Source organism: Seriola dumerili, unplaced genomic scaffold (genome assembly GCF_002260705.1).
Source record: "Seriola dumerili isolate Sdu_G_001 unplaced genomic scaffold, Sdu_1.0 BDQW01000169.1, whole genome shotgun sequence".
In the NCBI taxonomy this organism is placed as follows: Eukaryota; Metazoa; Chordata; class Actinopteri; order Carangiformes; family Carangidae; genus Seriola; species Seriola dumerili.
Window position 1 is genome coordinate 512,498 of NW_019174424.1, and position 19,775 is coordinate 532,272.

The following is a 19,775-nucleotide window of genomic DNA, read 5'->3' on the forward strand; positions in this document are numbered from 1 at the left end:
TCCCCAAATATTGGCGACAAGTAACGTGCACTACGTTGACGGTTATAAGATATGAAGTGACAGGACCTGGTTAAGGTCTTTTATAATTGGGGTTGATATGTTTTGTTAAGAAATGATGTATTGCAATTTTAGTATTCATTCCATGTGTAGGCTAAGCTAACGTTAACTACTAAACCCGTTGCCATGGCGACAGTAAACAATCATGTTGCGGACTGAGGGAATGAAAGCAGTGTGCTGGATTTTATACACTGTGATGATGATGAAGATGCATTGTAAATAAACCACATTGGTGTTATTTCTTTAACAATTAGTTTATTTTAATCACCCAGTCCATTTGTGGAAGGTGTTTTATATTTACAGATTAGATAGATAGATAGATAGATAGATACTTTATTTTTACATTTTCATTTGTCACTTCTGTCATTTAATCAATATTTTAATGGAATACACAACTGTTGATACTTCACAAAGTCAGTGCCCCTTGTGTTAATATATGGATTCTCTAGGAGAGATAATACAGACCTAACTGTTATTGGGCACAGGAATAACATATGTGACATTTAAGCCTTTCATTTAGTCATAATTGCTTTCAAGTGAATTAACTGTATGTTTATGAATGTTGTGATTCTTATTTATTAGTAACTTTAACTTCCTGCAAAGCTGCTGTTGGACTTATACTTGCAGTTCACCTTCACTTACCTCAGCACTTTATGGATTTTTGCAGCTGCTTGTGGACTTCATGTTTGCTGCTTTACTCTGTGTCCATGAGAATGTGAGTACTCATGTTGTGTAAATGTGTCTTTTAATAAAAAAAGCATGTAATATAATCTGATTCTATCCTCCATCAAAGGGAAAGGGTGACATGGGGAAAATAGCAGGAAATGAACAAACGGCATTCAGGCCCACCAGTAATGGCCGTCGTGCACGTACATCAGCGTACATCACGCTTGGTTGTGGGTTGTTGGACTCATACAACCAGTCGGACCGCACTTCAGCCGAATCTCTTGGTCCACACTTTGCCAGAAGAATTTGAATGACAAGAAAAGTAAACTGGGGAACAAAAGGGGAAACTTTTCATACTTGTGACAGTTTCGAAAATCAGGGGAACAGGAAACGGGGCGTGCAGGGAAGCAGCACAGGTGCGCACAGCTGTCTGTCTTTAGGGACTGCGCACATACTGGGCATTGGCCCGAAAACGCGCCAAAATGGATATAAATTCGGAAAACAAAACGCAGGCCGTACTAAGCCTACACCTGGCTCTGAGAACAGTCCGCGGTCAAACCACTCGGACACACCACCCAGGCTGTTACATCAACTGCCCGGTACCGAAGGTAAGTCCGATAGCGTCGGAGACTTTGAATTCACTTTCTCAACAATGTCTTTCGAGAAAATGTTCATTTCTTGATGCTTCGTATGAACAGTGCGATGTCTACTGACCAGAATGTAAAATATTCAAACACAAACGTTTGAATATGACAAATAAATATCTGTATAAGGGAAAACATGATTGTTTTTTTATATTTTGAGCATACATTTATAATAATTACTGTGTGTGTGCTGTATAAGTATATGTGTAATTTAGTGCATGTGTGTGTGATTTAGTATGTATGTATCAGGAAGGCACTACACCTCGAACGGAATTTGCTACCACTAGGTGGCAGACCAACCACCAATAAACATAAAAGGAGTGAAAACACAGGTGCAAGCGAAATGCATCATGATGGTCAACAATACAGCTCTTTGCTGCAGACCCTGCTTGATAAGGATTGAAAATAAATTAATTTTAAAATATGCTACTTTGGTTTCAATCCAGCCGCCTATCTGTAGTCACCACTCTGGTCAGGAGCAGGGTTCCACCCACAGCACCATCTGATTGGTAACGCACATTATCTATTCAGATGTGCTAGTTACTTTAGATAAGCAGTTAGCGATAGCTTGTCTCTCTCTTGCTCGGTGTGTCTTGGATCAATAGATGAACTTGTTCATCGCAGTGTGGTGTTGTTGTAACTTCAATGTAGAGGATTGTGATGTTTATTACAACTTCAGCCATGTCTTACTTTAACTGGAGCTGCTCTAGTCTGTGACCGTTTGTGTACACAATAACGAGCATGATAGGCTATTACTCTTGAGGTATATCCAATCAGATGGTGCAGTGGGCGGGACACTGCTCCAGACCACAGAGTGCTGACTAAAGAAAGGGAGAAGGGGCTGCATTACAGCCAAAGTAGCACCTTTTTAAAATTCATTTATTTTCAATCCCTATCAGAGTCTGCAGTAAAGGGACCGCTTCAGCCTAAGCTGAATTGTTGATCGCCATAATGCATTTTGCCTCCACCTGTGTCTTTACTCCTTCTTTCATGTTTATTGGTGGTTGGTGTGCCATCTAGTAGTAGTAACTTCCTAATTGTTCCTACCTCTAATTGTGGTGCTTTCTGGATACATAAATACTCAAACTCACATATACATACATTCTCACACTCATATACCCTCATTCTCATGTTATGCATGCATGTGTACCTATGTTTGTGTTTATGAATATATAATATTTGCATGTATGTATATGCATAACTGTATGTATATGCATGATAGTGTGCATACATGTGCAAGTGCTTAGTACCAGTATGTGCAAGTGAAGTATTCAGTTTTGGCCTAGGCAGCTTCTCATACATGATTGTATTTAATATTATAAGCATACATTTATAGTAATTACTCTAAAAGCAATCAAAATATGTTTTCTATGCATCAAATGTGTTAATATCAGTCAAGTTAGGCTCAATGTCTGTGTTTTAACTTGAGTGTGAGTAATCAAAGTGTAATGTGGGCAAAAACCTGGAAATGGAAAATTAATTTGGAAAAACACTTCATTTTTAAGAAATAAAAACTGCTTAATAATACTCAAGCTGTTGTTAGCTTTACTTTTAAATGTCACCACTGGTGTTTGTGCTTGAACAAATTTTAAGTAAAAATTAATGTTTTTCAATATTGTATTCTTAAGATATTGAATTGTGAAGAAAATGTTCTTGTTTGCCCTGCAAGGCAAAGGCATTTTATTTAATATAATTACATGTTTCATAGGAATACGAGAATCCACCTCAAGCTAGACCCACACCTTTGGTCCCCCACAACCAGCAAGAAATGGTAAGTCATGCACATGACTACACCCTATTCCCATATAGGCTCAAATTAGGGTCCTAATGATTTTGAGCTTGTAAAGTGATGTTTCCCAAATAATTCCAAATGTAGTTGTAAATTAGACTTTGTAAACCTGTAAAATAAATTTGCATGAGAAATCACCAGAAACCTGGTGCTCAAAGTTCCCACACAGTGCGTGACACTGAAGTTACAAGTAGAATTTTTAACCTATTTTATATGGCGTTATTTTTGTTGCTCACACCTGATTATGCAGTGGGACTTTCTGAGCACGGGATATAATATAATATAAGTGTGTGTGTGTGAATATTGTGACTTAGTAAGAATTTAAAAAAAAAACAACAAAAAAAACATTTTCTTATTCACGGTTATTTCACTATTTACTTTACTTTCTATTTACTTATTCTTACTCTTTATTTACTTAATGATGTGACTGGATCATGCCTTACGAGTTTCGTTAAGAGGAACCAAATCGCGTGAAATAACTGAGCTAATTCAGAGGGGAACTAACGTTTGTACTCACTGTTGTTACATCTAAAAATGCCCCCCGATGAGGCGGTGGTGTTTTTGGCAGCCCGCTGATAGAGCGTTGACACCACTGATGGATTGAATGAGTGTATCGAGTGTTGGCAGTGGTACCATAACGTGAACTAACAACAGAAATAAATGACGGAACGTGCTGGATAAACGCCAAAGACTCCGACTATCAACACGAAGTTACGTTAGCCAAAGCGATTTTCTGCCACAAGCTAGCACCAAAGACTCTGCTAGCACCTCACCAAGCTAGCCAGTAGGTAAGGTTAGCCGAGTAGCTAATGTTAGCTGGCAGGGCTATTTTTAGTGGCCCAGTGTGCCATCGGTAGGAAATTCGTCAGGCGATTAGTATTGACAACTTAATCCGAGAGGCTTTTGTATATCCTATGATCTCACAACACTAGTTGCCTATACCAAAATGTCCACGACTTCGTTGGATAAAGAATTACAGGAGCGACTGCGAGAGGCGTCTGCCATCGGTGATATCGACGAAGTGCGGACACTGGTGGAGAGCGGAGTAAATGTTAATTCACAGAACGAAATAAATGGATGGTGAGTATTGAGAACAAGTGTTGGTTTGCTTCACATTTTTATAAATATTCAGTTTTTTGGTGTTTGTTGAAAAGTTCACTGCAGTCAAACGTGGCGTTAACAGGGATTAAAGTCGATTAGTGTTATCTTATTAGGCAAAGCAAGGCTTGTTAGTAAGCTAGACCTGCTATCTTATATATCACTTATCCAATCTGCAAATAAATGCCCTGTTAGCTTTAAAGTGACATTGTTCTGGCCCTCTCAAAACAGAAGGGACAAGAGAAAGAAACTGACTAAACGAGTCTGTTATCATTGCCACAGTTAGTGTATTGACTTGATTATCATATTACTAACATAAAATAACTTCACACAATTAAATAAAAACATTAGGTCCTGAACAGTGTTGCATGTGCGGTACAATGTTATGAGCATAAACTTAGATGATTAAACAACATTGTCAAGTTCCAACTTCTTTATGCAGATATAACTAACTCTTTGTTGTCTGTGCCCATAATCATTGTGGTGATGTTTGAATCATGCTCAAAAGTTTATTTGCATCCTTGTGAATGTGAGGTAATGTGTTTTTATTCTGTATGCCAGTGCCCTACAAGCACAATGATGACAGGTGCAACCATGTAAATGTGATTGTCAAGTTATACTCCAGTAATAGACCTATTTATGAATACAAAGTCATTTTATCATATGATATGTTGCAGTGTTTTGGCTCATTAAACTGTGTTCTCTCTTCAATAATCCACCAGGACATGCCTGCACTGGGCATGCAAGAGGAACCATAAGCACATAGTGTCCTTCTTAATCAGTTATGGAGCAGACAAAGAAATCCTCACAGCTAAGGATGAGCTAGCCTCTCAACTAACATCCAAACCAGAGATCAAACGACTGTTAGGAGGTAAACTACACATTTCTCTCTCCCTTGTCTCCTGCTCTGTCACATCATTGTTAGTCATTATTTGTTAGTGGCATGTGGTGTGTCAGATGCAGTCCATGTAATACTTTGACATATAAGCTACAGGTTAGCGCATTGAGTGTTGATTGTATATTTGCTTCTTCGTCTTAGTTATTGCATTATTCTGGTTCAAAGGAATAATCCTCTTTTTTATGTGTACTATTGCCACAGTTGAGGTGGAGGAAGTGCCTGAAGTCAAGGAGCCTGAGTTGCCAATCATTCCCAACTACCTGTCTAACCCTCCCTTCATGTACTCCAAGATGGATAACAAGTCAGAGGTCATCCTAGCACAGCAAATTACACAGAATGGTTCTGGAGAACATGCTGAGGACACACACAGCGATTCACCCTCCCTTTCTCCAACTCATGAGCCTCAGAAATCACAGAGCCTACTCTCTGACGGCCCCACTCCTCCCTCAGACCCCACTACCCACAGCCAAGCCCCGGCTGGGGAATTCATTCCTGTGACTGAGCAAAATGGCGCATCACCCAGTCCGGCCTCATCCCACAACCACGCTGTTGTTAACTGCACAGTGCCCATGGACCTGTCAGTTGAGCCACACCTTGTCAACCATGCTGACTACCCACATGCGGTGCCACACAATGGCACCATGTGCTCGCCTCCATTGGCCTCACCCAGCCCCAGCTTGGCCAGCAGCAGTGGGAGCCAGGTCCAGGCCCCAGTGGCCAGCGCTAACCCAACCATGAGCAGGCAGCAGTCTATCCCACAGCAGCTGAGCTACAGCCAGGCTGGTGGGCCCATGCCAGCTTTCCAGCCTTTCTTCTTCACTAGCACCTTCCCTGTCAATGTGCAAGGTGAGAGAGAAATCTCAAGTTTTATTATCTGTAATCCCTTTCCATACACAGAGTGGAGACAGACAGGATACCATTCATTATGAATAAACTCTTGAAAATCATGCTGGCGCCATTTTAAGTCCATATGTGTGTACAGTGCTAAAGCTTCTCGTACACTTGTAGACTGGCTTTCCTTTTTTATGTTTAAGTGGCTACTTCTTCTCAGGTAAGTGCTGATAGGAATGCAGACATGACAATACTCTTGTTTGCCATCTTGTCAAACCAGAAAGGGTTGTTAGTGGACATAACCTCACTCACAATAATGACTGAACTGTCACAGGCTCACTAGTAGAGGCAGAAACATCTTTAACAGTCTATCCCATCATACAGTGTAACATTTTTTAAACACGAGATGGGAGAGGTTGTTCAAGTTTTCCCTAAGTTTTAGAGAAATTATGAAACAAAGCAAATATTTGCTTGGAATGTGCATTAGGGTGGAGAAACTGGAGTTATCATTTCAGGTTGTGATATCTTATGTATAAGACATGTCATTCATAAGCATGCGTTTGGTATGATTAAATTGGTGTCTCTCACCTTGGGCTATGTCCATCCACTTCTTAAAAAGCACAATATCTTTGTTAATAGAGAGGTATCGCTCTGGTTCTTCTCTCTAGAATTGGTGCTGAAGGTGCGCATCCAGAACCCCAACGCACGAGAGAACGACTTCATTGAGGTGGAGCTGGACCGCCAGGAGCTCACCTATCGCTCCCTTCTGAGGGTCTGTTGCCGTGAGTTAGACATCAGTGCTGAACATGTGGAGAAGATCCGCAAGCTGCCAAACACCATGTTGAGGAAGGTATGGGAAAGAAGGCTGCATACTGTACACAAGTTTTTGTTGTCATCTAGTGTCATGTATGAAAATGCATATTTACAATTCACAACTCATAATGGCAAAATATGGATTTTGCAAATTATATATCCATTTTTTTTATATGTCTGAAGCAAAGATTCAGTGTGTGTGGTGAGACGCAATTATGGTACTTTAAAACCCTTAGCCCTCGGTTTGAACAATTTGCATCTAAATTCATTCTCCCTCCTGGAGTCAGAACTTGGTAAAATCCGAACACACAGGCTTAGGTTCAGTTGTAGCCCACAGCTAACCAACTGACTCCATGGAAAAATGATTCCTCCAAAGTGTTATGGGAACTGTAGTTCTAAAACTTTGAGCAGGATTATCCCCCAAAATAGAAGTGAGCGAAAGAATAATAATGCATGGTGTAAAAAGGCTCCCTGTCCTGTTGGGTTTTAAAAATATTCCAACAGTTTTGCTCTTCAGTCTTTCTCTGTCTCTGCCTCCCTCTCTGTCTGTCTGACTCATGCATGCACACTGCAAGTGACACTGCCCCAACTCTCTAATTAGGTTGTTTGTGACTCACTTTACCTTACTGAAATCTCCCTTACCATCTGTGTACACTGTATTTGTGTCATTACTGCCTCTGACAAGTAATGACAGTGTAGCGCCTGGCCAGATTGAAAGTAATTGTTAAATGGAAGGTTTTTGGCTTAGGGCTTTGATTAACGTTTACTTTCAGTGTTGATTAATGTGTCTGTTATTTTTTCAATTCATTGTTTAAACTGTGAAATGTCAGAAAAATGCCACATTACAATTTCCCAAAGCAACATGATGATATGTTAAGTGAATCAGTGAAAATTTGCTAATTATGTTTGGTAGATGCATTACAATTGTACCCTGAGATAATGCTTTAATTTCCCTCCTTTTCTATGCACTTTGGATGTTAATTGAGGAAGAAAAATTAAACCTTTTTAATCATTTCAAAGTTACTTTCTATACCGTTGTCCTGATAAAACTGAATGATTAGCAGTTAAGATAGTGTTTGATTTTAATTTTGATTTTTTTTTTTTTTTTTTTTTTTTTTTTCCCTCCCTTCCCTGTCCAGGACAAGGACGTAGCTCGGCTGCAGGACTTTCAGGAGCTGGAGGTTGTGTTGGAGAAAGCAGAGGGCCTGTCCCTTTTCTCTGCGACCGGGGGCCTAACAGACAGACCCTGCTACAACATGAAGGCCTCCCGCCTCACCTACTAGAGCTACCACAGAGCCCGAGGTCTCCCCGCTTATGATGGGCTTCTGTAGCTACCCTCAAGCAACCATAACTAGTTGCCTGCCCAGGTCCCTTGTTACAGCTTTGTTTGGCTTTGGTGTTTAGCCAATTTCTAACTGGGATTTCTTTTTTCGAGTTCTGTAGCTATTGTCCTCCTCCTGTCCTCTTCTGGCCCTCCTGCCGCTTTAGTGTACCCAACCAGTTCTAAGCGATTACTGATGCATGGTGTACTCGATTATGTGCGAAAGTATTTGGGCCCCTCTCTCCTCTTTATCTCTTTCTCTCCTCCCACTGCACTTTGTGCCAAGGCTCTAGTGGGACAACAGAGGGGAACATTGGCCTGTCTTCCTTATGGACTGGACTTGAATGGGATTCTGCAATAGCCTTATATGGACACATCCCTATACTGGCTGTGAACTATGATCACAGAGGAAAATGGTCAGATGAGACCGGGTGCAGAGGATGACAGGAAGGATTTACATAACTCTTACAGATAAGATTATCATCAGTCCACAGAACAGGACGAGTTGCAGCACAGTGGACTTTCACATGGCAACTTGGATTTCTAACAAATTTACCTAGAGAGTCTTATCAGATATTCTAGCTGGCGTACACACTTTCATACATGCTGTAGGCATAAACCTTAGTGTCTTTTCCTGCGGAGGGCACCCATTACTGGCCTAATTGTTAAGGTGGGGGTAATCTCACACCAGGAGAGATTTAGGTAATTTTGGACTAATAGTAATTTTATTTGCTGACAACACATACAGTATGCTTTAATCTGTATCCACACAAAGATGGATACATTTGAGTAGGAGTGGTGATTTCCCTACATATTTAAGTCATTCAGTTGTACACTGTGGAAAAGGAATAATTAGTTTTGTTTGAATTGTTCTCCTGTGTGTCTTTTCATGTAAGACAAAAACTTCATTTTTATTGTAGAGATAAACGTGCAGCAACTTGAAGCAGGACTTATTTTATTTTTATTTTCTATAATACATTATCGCCTCTGCTTTGCAGAGTGTATTACACGATTCAGTCAGCATAACACTCTGTCTAACTGTGAAGTATTTTATGTTAGTTTTTTCATTTTTGAGTCATGTTGATTCTTACTAATAAAGAGAGACCGTGCATTTGCGCTCTGGAGTAACAAGGCTCAAGTCCCAGCAAAGGTGTATGAGGCTCACACTTAATTTATCATATAAATTAAGCCCTCTGTTGAATATTTTCTGTTCCTGTGTTTCTGTGTAACTGTAATTAGAATCAAAACCAAAAACTAATCTAGCCAGCAAAGATACTAACTGCAGAAAAAACTATCAATGCTTCAGTAAAGTATGCAGCTTTGTTAAGTTTGTTTTTTTCCCCCCCAAAGTGAAGAGGAAAGAAGTAAGACATAGCAAAGGATCTTGGTTTTATGATTGAGTGCTTCCTTGTTCCTCCAACACTAATCCAAATTAGTACCATTTCTCATATGTTTATCTCTGTTGCACCGTGTCACCACAGTTGAATCCTAGACTATCTATATGGTGACTACATTTCTTTAAAAATGTTATGACTGAAAGCGAGACAGAATATCACTATATATGGCTTCAGTTTGGTTGTCATGGCTAGACTAGGCCTAATATGTAATTCTTTATTTTAAAAAAATTATAATTTTGAGTTGTGTAAGGTTTTCTATTTGGTACCTTAACTAGAGGTGTTGCTATCTGTATTAAATGGAGACTGACCACATGGTTATTTACACTAATGGCAAGAGAAAGATGTTCTGCTTTATATTAAGAATTTAACTGAGTCATGACAAGTCAAGTGGCACAGCCATGTTGTGTCAGACGGTAATGATGTTTATGCTGCTTTCATCAACACCTTATATTCCTTTAATTCTCAATGCTGGGTCTCATTTATTTGAAGCAGTGCACTACGCGCTCACTACACGTCCTACAATCAAAAAGTTTCTTACCCAGTGGTAACTGTTTACTGTTCATATGTATACCTGAAGCTCTTACTGTATTTGTATGTTTTATGATATATTTTTTATTAATTTGTATAATTTTTTCTTTAACCAGCTAGGCCTGTTACGTTTTGTGTCAAAAAGTCTACTATCGTGCAAGCAAGAGTTCAACAATAGGATGAAAAGGAATGAGAAGCTATTGTTGAAGCCAAGTGCAATGTGGAGGGAAAAGAATGTGTTTCCAGAAAGTTTGCTGTGAGAAGAAGGGACTGCCAAGAGTGCTTATTTTATGTTCCCAACTATGTTAAATGCTTTATTAAGTGAAGTTGTGCCACATGTTTGAGGCAGGAGCTTGGTTGAGAAAGTGGGGCAATGTGGGAGAAAACACCCCGCTGGCCGTCTGGTGCCCTGGATGAGTGAGAGCAGCATGTTTGAAGTGGGTTTTTATAGGATCTTCTCTGATTCTGTGGGAATGAGATGACCAACATTGTATTTGTGGGGTTGCTTACTGTTCTAGAAAAAGCAGAATACAGTTTGACTTAACCTATGCATTCAGAGTCTGATATTTTTATATACAGTACGTCCTGTGTACTTGTAGAAATAATCTTAGGCACTGTTAAAAGTTGTGAGTTTTTGTTCTGGAGACCTGTATCTGTTCTTTGATAAAGCATGGTGAATTACTTGGGCTCTTCCCTCTTTTTCTCTCACACTGGCTTTGTGTCTTAGAAAAACCTACAACCATCTGACTATTGCAGTTATTTTAATGTGAAACTTCCATCTTAATTCTCACTTTGAATGAAGGGACCAGCTAAATGTTGCAGTGAACTCCTCAATAGTGAACCGACATGTATGTTTCAGCTGAGAGCCACTAGAGGGAGCAGAACAGCAAATATTGGTATTTGTTGAGCCACATACTGTAGAATCAGAATTACATGCCGCTTGCAGTGATGATAACAGGATAGCTTTTTTTCTGCTTGGATTTAATTGAACTCATAAAAATGATTTTAAAACATGCTGTTTTGATTTGATCTTTATATGGAAATGCAGGAGTATCTGGATGCTTTGGACCTTGCTGTATTGAAGATGCTCCTTCAGTACTCAGTTCTTAAGAGCTAAGTAAACATGAGACCGTCTCAGGTTTGGCCATTCCATGTAAATTAGTGTAAGTTTTGGGCACTCTTAACAATTTAAATGATTGAATATTATATTTCTCCAGTGCTGATACATGTAATGTGTGGGAAGAATGATCTTCATTTGTGTGTTGAAATGGATTTTTCATTGCTTTTGCATTAATGATTATTTCATTATTGAACACTAGAAAAAAGTAACAATGGAATTTGACAGTGTAGCACCATTCAAAGGCAAATTACATACACTTTGATTGGGATAAGAGCTTACCTGCACATTGGCTCTAATAAACCACTGAATGATAATTTTTGCCTTGACTAAATTTTCTGACCCATCAGCCTAAGGGTCAGCTGTATGCATAAATCCTTATCCATATGTTATTTTATATCTCAGTACAGATATACGTGACAATCTAGTACATTTTCTGAAAAAATCAGCTGGGAAATTGCAAAATAGCCAGGTGGATGTTTGGCTAAGCAAGCAAACGAAATACCCAACAAATAACAGCTCATCATTCGATTGATGGAAAAGTTGCACAAACATTCAATGTTGAACACAGTAGTCCCACTCACTGATTTGTAATATTGCCTACAATACTTACCTCAGCATAAATGAGAGGGCAAAATCTTAAGACAAATGTATATTGTCACACAGTCAATATGGGCATATCGCTCAACCCCACATCAGCCAAATACACGTAATCATTACATGGAGAGATGCATCAACACATGAGTCAAAGACTGGGGATATCACTCATGTACTTTCAGTTTGAAAAACTAATTTATATTAGTAAAGTACAGTATATTTTCTGCACAAGTGAAATAAAGCTGATTATTTAGTTAAATATATAACTGCTGGAAGATCAAACTATGCTTACTGATGCAGATGTTCATTGAGTGGTTCAGACTCACATTCAGCTATTAAAAATGCCAGTTTATTACCGCTTATTAGCAACAAAACAAACAAAAATTCCTGGAAATGTTTCATAGTTCAAGGCTCAGTATTGTTGTACCGTCCAGCTGTGGTTTTGTCTTTGGCCCGTCCATTCACTTTTGACCTGCGATTGCACAGCAAGCCAGTGCTGTTATGAACTTAACTAACGAGACATTTTGTTATGTTCCCCTTCTGATTTAAAGAACATAAACAACACCTAAGTTATGGTCATACTGACACATCCGTGTATCTGTGAGACCCTTAACCTCTTCAGCCAAATGAATACAATAGTGTTCATGTGGTGAGCAGATGTTCAGACACTGCAATCTGGAGAGCACAAATATTGCATAATCAGAGCAGAAGAGTGCTGGGAAAGTTAAATGTGTGCGTATGTGCAAACTAAATATAGGGACAAAGAAATGTATGGCGGTCATATACATTTCACTGAAAGCCTGTGAATCTGGGCATGTATGCCTGCATGTCTGTCCATCGGCATGTTGTTGTGTGTCTAGACTGGGGCTGAGGGATCAGCTTAGGGCCCTGCTGTGGCTGGACGTGTCTCTCTCCTTTGTTCTGGAGTGAGACACTCATAATAAGCTTAGTATGAACAGTCATAACACTTCCATTGTTTTGAGCCAGCTCCACCAGCTTCCCAGGCCTCGGTCATGGGCAAGAGAAGCTGTGGACCTGTGTGGTCAAGAACCCCTAAGAGCATTTTAGAAATGGAGGCAGAAGGCGACGTTACTCGCAGGTACGTGCCTTGGTCGTTGTGCTTGGACTATGGCCTGTGGTCCATTTGTGCCCCTCTCTAACAGGCATAATGCACTTATTTACAACACAAATGCATGCATGACACTGTAAAGCCACAGAGATTAATGGTGAAACTGTTAAAGCAAAATGTACAGTAGCTTAAATCCTAACATTACGTGATTGATTTATGCAGTGCTGTTAATCGTGAATATGAATATAGTAAGGAACTAGAATTACATTCAGAAGAGCGCATACCTCCACCAGGGTCCAAATATTGATGAAAATATTGAAAAATTCCCTCTTGAGATGATAAATTCCCGCTTCCACCACTTGAAATGGATCTACACTAAAATTTAATGGATTCTTCCCTGGCCCATTCCCCCGTCCTTTCACCAAGTTTAGTGCACGTAGGGTCAGTACTTTTGGCAGACAGGGATGAAAACATAATCTCCTTGGCAGAGGTAATGAATCCAATACAAGTGATATACAGATGATGTAGTGGAGCTGGCTTATTGATTAAAATTTAAGGATATTTGGAAGAAAAAATAAATACCAGGGTCATCCAAACATATACCATTGTGTGAATGTATACTATAAGCAGTGACACTTATTTCTGATCACTTTGAGGTAAAATCCCATACGAAGTCTCAAAGTGGTATGCCGACCCAAGCAATCCATGCGACATTAATTAGGAGCTGTGAGATATGTTAGGTCAGAGCCTCATCACGTCACTGTTGTTAACCCCTCAAGCCCATGAAACACTGCAATCTCTTTCCTCTTGCACTCATCTTTGCTCCTCAGCTTCTTGAAAATCACTTAAGCGTTACATCTTCCGGCCTTTTGCTTGTGGAAACACCAGTACGTTCCATATTTTCAATAGAAATGCCATGTTAAACTTTGTTGACCGATACATATTTTACAAGAACAAACCTCCATATTGCTAGTTAACTGACATTAATGGAGACATCACATGAGTTGCAAAGTTGTTTTGAACCGGGCTCAGAAAGATGGTGAGGGTGCACACGGAAGGTCAAAGTCAAGGTCTGTTTTCAGACAATACATGTGCTGAGGGCAGATAGACTGTCGGAGCGCCCTGCGTGGGGTCCTCCGTATGGCTTTATTCAATATGTGACATGCCCTGTAGCCCCAGTGTCGGCTATGCTGGGAATGCAGGGTCTTGAGGGGTGAAGGTTAGGGGTGGAGGGCCAGAGGGGGCGAGTGGGTGAGCAGACACTGAAAACACAGCTTGACTGTGTTTGTGCATTTATGTGCATTTAAGAGCATGCACTTGCGTGTGTGTGTGTGTGTGTGTGTGTGTGTGTGTGTGTGTGTGTGTGTACAATTAGTAAAATGATGTATATAATCCCTTTTTATATGCATGCAGGTATTTGAATCTTACCTGTGTGTGTAAGTGTTTGTGCATGTGTGTGCCTGTTAAAGAGGGCTGACAGACAGCAGACCAGACTGAGACTGCAGGGTTCGGCCTGGAGAGCACTGGGCCTCTTTGGACTCAGCAGGGACTCAGCTTGGGAAGCACAGACTCCATATCAACACACACACACACACACACACACATATAGCTATTGAAATGTTGAATTTTTTATTCTTCTATAGAACAATTAGACCTGAATTTTAACCTCTTAGGTTTTTAGGCTGTGTCATTGTTTCGTCAAACCTGTGGCAAAACATTGACAGTGCTTTAAATATTAAACATGATTTTTTAACATAGTTTTGTGTTTAATTAGTCTCTTGGTTAGTGTGGAATTACAGACAGACACGTTATCCTCATATACATCTCACACCTGAGGTCTTTATTGTTTTAATCAGTGCAGTTTAATATTTCCGTTTGAGACATTTGGTATAATCACCCACTGAAAAATGTTGAATAAGGTTGTCATGATGTGTCAGGTTGCACCTGTCCTGAATGACAAAAAACTATTAAAAGCTGAGCCACCACATGAGTAAATTTGCTTATCTTGTGCCATTGTATGTTTGTATTTTTGTGCATATGCTCATTACTAACACACTTCACTGGTTTCCAAAGATTTGTAGTAGCTGATTCATAGAAATAACAGTATGAACTCTGGCTCCTAATTGGAGTTGCTCTACCATCTGAATCTGTTTATTTGGAACAGCACATTATGTGATATCAGAATTTTGACAACAGTTGCACTTCAGTGAGTCTGTTACTCTGTGTGGTTCACTGGCTGCACTCAGTGTTATTCCGCAATATGACAAATTGTGTTTCCAGTATGGCATACACTGAAGTCGCTATATTTTAAATATTAAGTTTTTTAAAGGTAATCTGAAGAAAAATCTTTGGGTTTCCACAACAGACAGCTCAGATATTAAAGAGATGGCCGGTATGGCACCGCCATCAGGTGCACTAGTATGTTACTACCTGTTACTATCCAGAGTAGACAGATATTGTACAAATAGATTAACAAACCATATGCCATGCATAATGTTAAATTATGTATTATATATATGAAATAATGCAATATAGATTACCCTTGCACCTTTTGATACACTTTCAGAGGAAGTCAAATCAGAACCACAGTCGATAATAGTGACTGGAAGAACTGAATTTGGTGCCATCTTCTGGAGACTAACATTTTGCTCAAATGGACAGGAGAGATTTTACAGTAACCACTGCTTTATTATCACGTAGAAAACTGCACAGTGTTGTCACCTAGTGCTGTTTTAATTTGATCCTAAATGACTAGAAAAAAGATTATTTTAAAACAGGCACATGAAAAGCATCAAACGAAATACAACACAATATTAGTTGAGATACATTGAACTCTGTTAACACTGAAAAGTGAGAATAAGCTGTGTCAGTGTAACTATGTAACGCAAAATACTTTTTTAAAAATCATTTTTATTTATAGTCTGTTCAGTAGCTTTATGTTTAAAGTCATCATTCTAAAAATGTTTAGTTCATGCATAAATTGCCTAACGAATGTATCTCGTATATATATATATATATATATATATTATTATTATTAATATTATGGCTAAATATCTCCATCTTCTTTGCAGCAACTTTGCAAGCTAAGGGTTAAGGCAGCCAGCGCCTTACGCACAGGTGTCTCGCGAGTCCTCTATGAAACAGCGCCTGCAAACTGTTGGAGAACTTTTTTTTTTTTTTTCTTTAATTAAGTTGATCATAACTGTAACTCAGCTGGGATTTGCTGTCCGACTAGACAGGCCACTGTAATTCATGTAGTTAGATCTTAAGTGGGTTTGCACACTGCAGCCTTAATCTCTCGCTACTATTAAACGTGGAGCGACAAACCTGGAGAGCTCTCCACGTCGAGACCGGTCCCGCACGCTCTTATTCGCGCCGCTTCTGTGCTGCATTTGATTCCAGTACTTACAGAATTCATCTCGCGAAAGTTTAAAGACTTTTTCAAAACTTCAAGCTTGTGTTAAACTCGGTGGTCTCTCGTTGGAGTTGCTTTTTTCAAGGTTTTTAGTTTCCGTTCTGTTACGCGCCGGATATGTGGTGGATGCTGTTTCCCCGATGGATTTGGTTTCTTCTGGGACATTATTACACTATACTCCTTTATATGGGCAGTTGCCGTGTGCGAGCCATGCCTATGTCTGTGGCCAAAGTGGTGTACTCTCATGCAGGTCTGTGCCCGAATGACCTGAACCCAAACCTGTGGGTGGATGCTATGAGCACCTGTATGCGCGAGTGTGAATCTGACCAGGTGAGTTCTCCTGCCAGTGTCGGTGATGTAGGTGATGCCGCACGTGAATTGTGAAGACTGCAGTTCGTCTGTCAGTCGAAGCAGTTAGAAGAAAATTGTTGATCAAATGAGATTAAAGTGTTAGAATCAAGTCGTTATCATAATATATATCCAAATGTATCTATCTATTTAAATTAGTAAAAGGGAATTACAAAACACTAAAAATCCATAGTTCATGAGGTGTTGTCTTATCTTATTCTTGTGTAATGGATCTTTATTTATTTGTGCATGCATTGCAGAGAATTACTACTTAATGAACTACTTTTGGTTTGGGGTATTACCAAATATCGAAGTTACAGTAATTGTAATATACAATAATGAGCTACATTGCGTGTATGTTGTTTTCAGGTCCAGCCTCTAAGTGTAATTCTTATGATGTACAGTGGGGTCCAAAAGTCTGAGACCACGATCCCATTCACTTTTCCCATTGGATTGAAGCTCAGACATTCACCATAATCTGTACTAAATGCATAAGGGCTCCACAGAACTGGAAAATAACAGGTTCTTCTGCCACATCCTTTGTTAGACCGGAATCTGGTGTTAGACACAACCCCCTGAATGTTAAAAAGAAAAATTACCAGTTCCCAACAACTCTTGTTTTTGTTTGCTCCGTGCATGAGTTGCTGCACGGAGGAAACTGAACAGAATAAAAATAATCTTGGTGGTAATCTAATGTTACACATGTTACATTTTGAACTGTTCATTTTGTGTCATCATCAATTTATCCACACTTAAAAGATGCATTTACAGAACAATTTGATAGTTATTTAAGAGAAAGATTTCATCAACAATCAAACCATTTTCACGGTTTTGTGCAGTATTTCATTTCACACTGAATCTCAACTGTTAAAAACAAAGCAAAAGTGCTGGAATTTGCTAAAAATTTTTCATTTCTTTTCCAACTTCAGGACTGTGAGACGTTTGAGAAGTGCTGCCCTAATGTTTGTGGTAACAAGAGCTGTGTGGCAGCACGCTACATAGACATCAAGGGAAACAAGGGCCCCATTGGAATGCCGAAGGGTGCCACCTGCGACAAGTTCATGTGCTCTCAGCAAGGGTCCGAGTGTGACATCTGGGACGGCCAGCCTGTTTGTAAGTGCCGGGACCGCTGTGAGAGGGAACCCCACTTCACGTGTGCGTCTGACGGCATGACATATTATAACAAGTGCTACATGGATGCAGAGGCCTGTTCCAAGGGTATCTCTATCTCTGAGGTCACCTGCAGGTAACATGTTAAGTATTTTAGATCTCTACTTTTTGTTTTTGGTGTGATGAGGTAAAGTTGTCTTTTTTTTTTTCAGTCATCACAATTCAGACATTTGAAGAACACTTTTTTTTCTGGTGTAGAAAAATGTATAATCTTATTATAGTTTAAAAAAAAGCCTTTGGCATATTAATTCCTTTCTTATTCAACCTACCTACAGGTACCACCTAACCTGGCCGAACACCAGCCCAATCCCTGCGGAGACCACCCTACATCCCACCACTGCCCTCCAGACCACCCTCCCAGCTGACATCCAGCTCCCCACCATACACAGTGGCCCCACCCAACTTGCTGTCTTTGTTGGAGAGACGGCCAGCTTCCTGTGTGAGGTGTCTGGGAAGCCACGTCCGGAAATCACCTGGGAGAAACAACTGAAGGGCAAAGACAACACCATAATGAGACCCAATCACGTCAGAGGGAATGTTGTGGTTACTAACATTGGCCAGCTGGTCATATACAATGCGCAACTTCCGGATGCCGGCATCTACACGTGCACAGCCAAGAATGTTGGGGGAAGTGTATCATCACACTTTCCCTTGGTAGTGATCAGGAGAGAAGTGAAAGGTAAGAATGCAGAGGTGAATAGTACCAACCTTCCTTTTCCAGCTGAAGAGTGCCTTAAGAGCCCAGACACAGATGACTGTGGAGAGGAGAGCATGAGCTGGTACTATGAACCAAAGAGGAACAATTGTTTCACCTTCACGTACAGTCAGTGCAATAAAAACCGTAACCATTTTGACACCTACGAAACCTGCATGCTGTCATGTGGAGGAGAGCTAGCGGCTCCCTGTAGCCTACCGAGCCTCCAAGGGCCTTGCAAGGCTTATGAGCCTCGCTGGGCCTATAGCAGCAGCCTCAAAAAGTGCCAGTCCTTCGTCTATGGAGGCTGCGGCGGCAACGAGAACAACTTTGAGTCCAAAGAGGCCTGTGAAGAGATGTGCCCATTTCCGAAGAACCACAACTGCAAGATGTGTAAACCTCGAGGCAAGATGGTCACCAGCTTCTGCAAGAGTGACTTTGTGATCCTGGGGCGTGTGACTGAGCTGACAGAGGAGCAAGAGTCAGGCCATGCTTTGGTGACAGTGGAGGAGATCTTGAAGGATGAGAAGATGGGTCTGAGGTTCTTTGGCAAAGAACCGTTGGAGGTGACTCTTTTGAACATGGACTGGAACTGCCCCTGCCCCAATATCACTGTAGCCGACGGGCAGCTCATCATCATGGGAGATGTTCAAAACGGGATGGCCATTCTGCAGCCCGACAGCTTTGTTGGCTCCTCCAGCACTCGCAGAATCAGGAAGCTTCGTGAGGTTATCCACAAGAAAACCTGTGATTTCCTCAAAGATTTCTCTGCCGTCCAGTAGAATCTTTTAAAATCTCACACTCCGTGACAGTCAGTTATGTTGTTTTCAGATTATTCAAAGCTCCAGTGACCTCACCTGTCAGACCAACTGCCAGTAAACCCGAAACTAACTTATTGGAGGTTTTGTTGCTTGTTTCAGATGTTTTTCTTTCCTTATTTCACTCCTTGTTGCTCAGTAGTCTTCAAAAAAAACGTTATAATCACGTCATTGTTGTAATTGATCATTACAGATGCTGTGTCAAAACTGTCCTATTTTTCAAAAATTAGAATCAAGCTTTGACAGTTTTTGCCTTCACCACCTGCGGCACATTGTCTGAAAATGGCAAGTGGAATAGAAATAGTCACGCGCATTTACCCTGTACAAAGTATTTAATCTTTTAACTGTTTATTAAAACAACATTATAGTTTTCTCTACACTAATATTATTCATTTAGAAGTATGTTTTGATATAATTGGCTTGTTTGCTTTGTGTTTATGTGGGACCTCGCAAAACTGACATTGTACAACAACTGTCCAGAGCTCTTGAGCTCACAATAATACAA

At 40.2% G+C, this 19,775-nt stretch overlaps 2 protein-coding genes across 2 annotated transcripts; both read left to right on the forward strand.

The window, feature by feature from the left end:
* The first annotated feature begins 3,703 nt into the window (after positions 1–3,703).
* ankrd40 (ankyrin repeat domain 40) lies at positions 3,704–11,055 on the forward strand. The gene is made up of 5 exons (XM_022752655.1): positions 3,704–4,236; positions 4,977–5,125; positions 5,354–5,998; positions 6,652–6,833; positions 7,936–11,055. Exons 1-5 carry the CDS (start codon positions 4,103–4,105, stop codon positions 8,077–8,079), a joined length of 1,254 nt encoding a protein of 417 aa, XP_022608376.1. The 5' UTR covers positions 3,704–4,102; the 3' UTR covers positions 8,080–11,055.
* A 5,302-nt stretch (positions 11,056–16,357) lies between these two features.
* wfikkn2 (WAP, follistatin/kazal, immunoglobulin, kunitz and netrin domain containing 2) lies at positions 16,358–19,416 on the forward strand. Its single transcript, XM_022752618.1, has 3 exons — positions 16,358–16,570; positions 17,518–17,834; positions 18,034–19,416. The coding sequence occupies exons 1-3, from the start codon at positions 16,358–16,360 to the stop codon at positions 19,232–19,234; spliced, it is 1,731 nt and encodes a 576-aa protein (XP_022608339.1). The 3' UTR covers positions 19,235–19,416.
* Positions 19,417–19,775: the final 359 nt, after the last annotated feature.